This window comes from Anneissia japonica, unplaced genomic scaffold (genome assembly GCF_011630105.1).
Source record: "Anneissia japonica isolate Jap-2015-1 unplaced genomic scaffold, ASM1163010v1 scaffold439_len473750_cov173, whole genome shotgun sequence".
NCBI classification, from domain to species: Eukaryota; Metazoa; Echinodermata; class Crinoidea; order Comatulida; family Comatulidae; genus Anneissia; species Anneissia japonica.
Window position 1 is genome coordinate 162924 of NW_022691745.1, and position 5144 is coordinate 168067.

At 32.8% G+C, this 5144-nt stretch overlaps 1 protein-coding gene across 1 annotated transcript in view; it reads right to left on the reverse strand.

The window, feature by feature from the left end:
- Window positions 1-2127: 2127 nt before the first annotated feature.
- LOC117100093 (matrilysin-like) overlaps window positions 2128-5144 on the reverse strand; it is a 14644-nt gene continuing 11627 nt past the window's right edge. The window contains exons 8-9 of the mRNA XM_033239646.1: window positions 4139-4396; window positions 2128-2976 (exon numbers count right to left, since the gene is read on the reverse strand). Coding sequence (XP_033095537.1) covers window positions 2861-2976; window positions 4139-4396 — 374 coding nt within the window. The 3' untranslated portion in view covers window positions 2128-2860. The remainder of the gene's footprint in view (window positions 2977-4138; window positions 4397-5144) is intronic.

A 5144-nucleotide genomic window follows, 5' to 3' on the forward strand; every position in this document is an offset into this window, starting at 1 on the left:
TATAAACATAGAGCCTGTAAAAGTTATTTACGTAAACTGGAACGTCGTTGGCGTAAAACGATGTGTATTGTTGATAAACATATATTTGTTACTCAACAAAACTCCTTAATAAGAAACTACGTATTGTTAAATCCAAATTTATCTCTTGCAAGGTTGAAGATTGTAAAGGGAACAAACGAAAGTTATTTAATGTTGTTGAAAAATTATTTTAAGGTACCACTAACCAAGCTCTTCCATTGCATTCCACTATTTCTCGACTTACTGAACTATTTCCACTTTCTTTCACGTTAAGATTGTGGCTATTCGTACTAACCTGCATAACTCATGCTAACACTACCTCCACTTTTTGTACTTACACCTTTTGCTCATTTAATCTTTTGGATCCGGCGTGTGTTAAGAAGCTTATCGCATCTTCTTCTTCCTGTTCTCCTGATCCTATTCCAACGACACTTTTAAAGTCATGTAACGAGACTTTTCTTACTATTCTTACTGCACTTATCAATCGATCTTTGGTGTTTTCCCTACGGCAGTTGTTACTCCGATTATAAAATATCCATCACTTGACCATAATAAACTCCCAAATTTCATACCTATTTCTAACTTACCTTTTTAAGCCAAACTCATTGAGAGCGTAGTGTCTTCACAGTTAATGTCCTAAATTGTTAATTGTGATCTCTTGGACCCCTTTCAATCTGCCTATAAAGTGAACCATTGCACTGAGACTGCCCTCGTTAGAATACTCAATTACATCATAGTTGCCATGGATCAAAAACAAGCAGTTGCTTGACTTATTGGTATGCTTTTGACACCGTTGATCACCAAATACTTATTGATCGTCTTCATTTTTGCTTTGGCATTTCCAATCTTGCTTTAAACTCGTTCATTTCATACCTCAATAACCGCTCTCAATTCATTAAAATCAGCGGTGTAAGGTCCACTTCTAAAGTCATTAAATGTCCATTCTTGGTTACATTCTTTTTTCTCTTTACATTGCACCACTGGCCCAAATTATTAAAAAAACATAACATCTCTTCTATCATTTCTACGCTGACGATATTCAACTTTACATTTCATTTCATCCATCAAACTTTTACTTCGCTGTTCAAAGTTTTTAAACTTGTCTTAAAGATATCCAATTTTAGATCTCAAACAATCTTCTAAAACTTAACGAAAACAAATCTGAGTTCATTATTTTCTGCACTACATCCGTAGTAAAATTACTCCTCTTCCTCTCACCTTTGGTTCATTATTAATTTATCCCTCTCACCACATTTCTAACCTCGGAGTCAAACTGGATGAATATCTTAACATGCACAACCATATCAACTATATAACTAAATCGGTCAACTTTTACCTTCGTAATGTTACACTCATTCGACGCTTTCTTTCTCGACGCACTGCTTCTTCCATTATTCATGCTTTTGTCTCATCCCGTCTTGATTAGTGCAATTCTCTTTTTTACGCACTTCCTAAATCTCGAATTTACAGACTCCAGAGGCTTCAAAACTCCGCTGCTTGAATTATAACGTTCACAAAACCTCGATCTCACAAACATCACCACTGTTCTCCGAGAACTCAATTGGCTTCCTATTGATTCCCACATTAAGTTCAAGATCTTGCTACTTACTTTTAAAGCACTTCCATTTAAGCAACCTATCTATCAGCTTATCGATATTTATGTTCCTGGACGCACCCTAAGATCATCTGATAATTTTTTGTTCTCCGTTCCCCGCACATCCTTAAAACTTGGCCATAATCGTTTTTCTTTGCCGCACCTACACTTTATAATACACTCCCTGCACACATTAAAAACTGTTACATCATTTAATTACTCAAAACTCACCTTTTCTGTCATTAACGTGCAAAGCCCCTTTGATAATGCACCTCGGTCATTTAATTGACGCTTTATAAATTTTTATATTATTGTTTAATATTATTATTAATTATATATATATGCCTATATATAAGTATATATATAATATATATATATATATATATATATATATATATATTTTTTTTTTCCCACGTTATGCTCATGTAATTCACCTCTGTGCTGCCAGTTGATTTTTAATAAAGTTCAATTGAATAATACGTGTTCCAGGCAAATAAGTGAACCGAAACATCAGATGAGACAATTACATTTATTTCACAAGAATGGACATAAAGTACAAAAGCACATCGTTTTAAAACTGTACTTTAGGAACATTGAAATACGTCAGATGCATTACATTAAATTGAAAATACTTGTTCTCAAGACTTTATTCACTTAGGTCTATAAATCTGTAGCCGATAACGTTCCGGTCTATATATTAAAACAAAACAAAAGATGTTCTAGATGAGGAGTTATTATTTAAAAAAAAGAGAATTATTGTTATATTCCAGGCTTTCTTAATAAACCTTTGAGTGTCCTACCATCGTCGTCGCGTAATCGTGGGATCTTGCGACAATATCCCAGGAGGAGCTTAAAGGAAATATAAATTAGAATATTAGTCGTGAATCTTAATTTACATCATGTAAATACACATCCGTGAATTTAGAGAATAGTTTCAAAACACTTCAACATTTTACCAGAACTAATTTGAATATTCAACATTACGAAACGATAACGAATACAAATACGTCATATTCATTATCGTCATTCGTGCCGAAAACATTTTTACAATACATATACGAGCTGAATATAAACGTTGATTCATTTGAAAGTCATGAACAGCCTACGTTGACTAAAACAATAATGACGTAACCGTATTCGTTAACGTTTTCCTAAGCTTGCGAAACCTCCCTATTGCCTACACCATCCAAACGTTATAATAGGTCCAGGCCCATTTTTTTTTTCGAATTGTAAGATGCTGCCTTGTTTTTAAGGTTTACAACCAATGAATGTTTTGCTAAATGATTGCGGATAGTTGTCTTCAATTCTTTTATCCTGGACGCTGTACTTGTAGACGTAGTGTTCTTTCACAAAGTAATAAAAGCCTGCAATGAATTACAAAGAGAAAATTTAGCAAAATATATGTAATTACTTTATTCGGAACTACACTTTTTTCAAACAGTGGCACACTTCATAATTTTGAAGGTTCGTTCAATAAAATACAGGTAACACAGCGCAACTGACATGAACATAAGAGTGAAACATAGAAACAACTAACCAACAACCAAAAATAATAAGATATACAAATAAAAGCGCAAGTAAAACAAATAAAAAAACAACTGAACGAAATATAAACCAAATATAAGTGTATAAGCGTCTCTGTAATAGTTCATTCTCTATTATAATTGTTCACTGGTAAAGCATGGAGGCAAATGGGTAAAACAATACGGTACATCGCTGGTTTTGACAGTTGAGGGCGGAATACAGAAATCCCAATAATTCATTTTTTCTTGTTTATGCCCTACGTTATGCGCTGAAATTCTCAAATTCCGATACATATATATCTGTCTCTTATACACATCTAGATGTGTATAAGAGACAGTTGCAATGAAGCTACTCCTGTTAGTAGAATGAATGTAATTTTAAATAAGTGGAAAGAAGATTTCGATGAACATTTAAAAGCCCATAAAATAGAAATATTTGGAATATTAGCCTTAAGTTCTTTGTGACATACCATCTTGATTTTACTGTATGATTGTTTGATTTCGAAGAAATTAATGTTTATTTGATTGACTGATTGGTTGGTTGACTGGTTGATTGATTAATTTGGTGGATGTTTCACTGATAGATTGATTGATTGATTGGTTGGTTGAGACCTACAACATTTTTTTAGCGAAATACATAATTATATATTATCAACTATAACTAAAGTGTATACTTCTGGACAAAGTAGATAGTTTGGTGATATGTACCAGTAGGTTAATCTTGCAGCTGTTGTTCTCTTCTCTTTAATAGACAGGTAATACGGTTAATTACTTAAATATATTATTTTCTGCTTATGATGCATATTATTAGCATATTAGGATATGCAATGTGTTAAATTGTTATACACTAGAAAAAAAAATGCCATGGTCTCACATGATAATATAATCCCAAGAATGAACTTTTACAGTACTCATTAATAGAATGCTATGAACAATTCATATAATTATTAAGACATATATTATTAAGCTATATATTATTAAGCTATATATTATTATATTTTACCGTCATTTCCATTGAAAGCGCCGCTGATGTGGTCTGGAATGCCGGGAAAGATGTCAGTGATGTGTTTAGGATTGGAAATCGTTTTATGAAGTTCGTCATACACGAATACCCTGTCCCATTTAAAGAGATACGTAGTCAATTGTTCTATACTGCTCGTCAGCGCAGCATCGATACTAGAGGGCAGCATGGTGCTGAGGGTGCGGATCTCAGACTTGACATATGTTGCTGAATGTACATTGTACTCGTACATCAGTTGGCCTAGAATTAAAAAAAGAAAACAAAAGGATACAATGAGTTGATACGGTTTTAGGAATGTGTTGGCAAAATAATTATATTCATAGGCCTATATTTTATCATCATTACAGAAACAAAAACATAAATATCTTCATAGACCAAAATGGAAGGGACGAGAAGGAAGCCAAACCTCTATACAAGAAAGGACAAGGAAATTAAAACGATTATAAATGGAAGTAAGAAGTGTTAGGTACCTTGGAATTTAGGTCTATAGCTTTTTCTCTCAACCATTGGGGCCAGTTGCAAATTAACATAATTGATATTATAAATTAAGTTGGGTATGCAAATATTGAGCTTTAGGGTCCTTTACGCTCATCATACATCACGCATAGTTCATAATTATAGTGTATTGGGGATCAATATGATTTTAGAGGGTTGACATTTCTAACCCGCTTTATTATATTATTCTCATACATTATTTAGGTATAAAAAAACTTCAGTATACATTTTTTTTATTATTTATATTATGGATGGTTATTTGATATTCCTTAGGAGAAAATATAATACTTACCGTATTTAATAGATTAATGTATAAGTCAATCTCAATGTTATCTCAGGCGATACCGTTTTTTTTACCTTCTTTAGCGAATCCTCCGACCACCAATAATGGTGATTTTGAATTAAAATACAATTTTTGGCAAGTTAGCACATTCTCCGCCACGAAATTTCAGAGAATTAATTAAAAAAATATTTTTAATACACCATCCGCTTC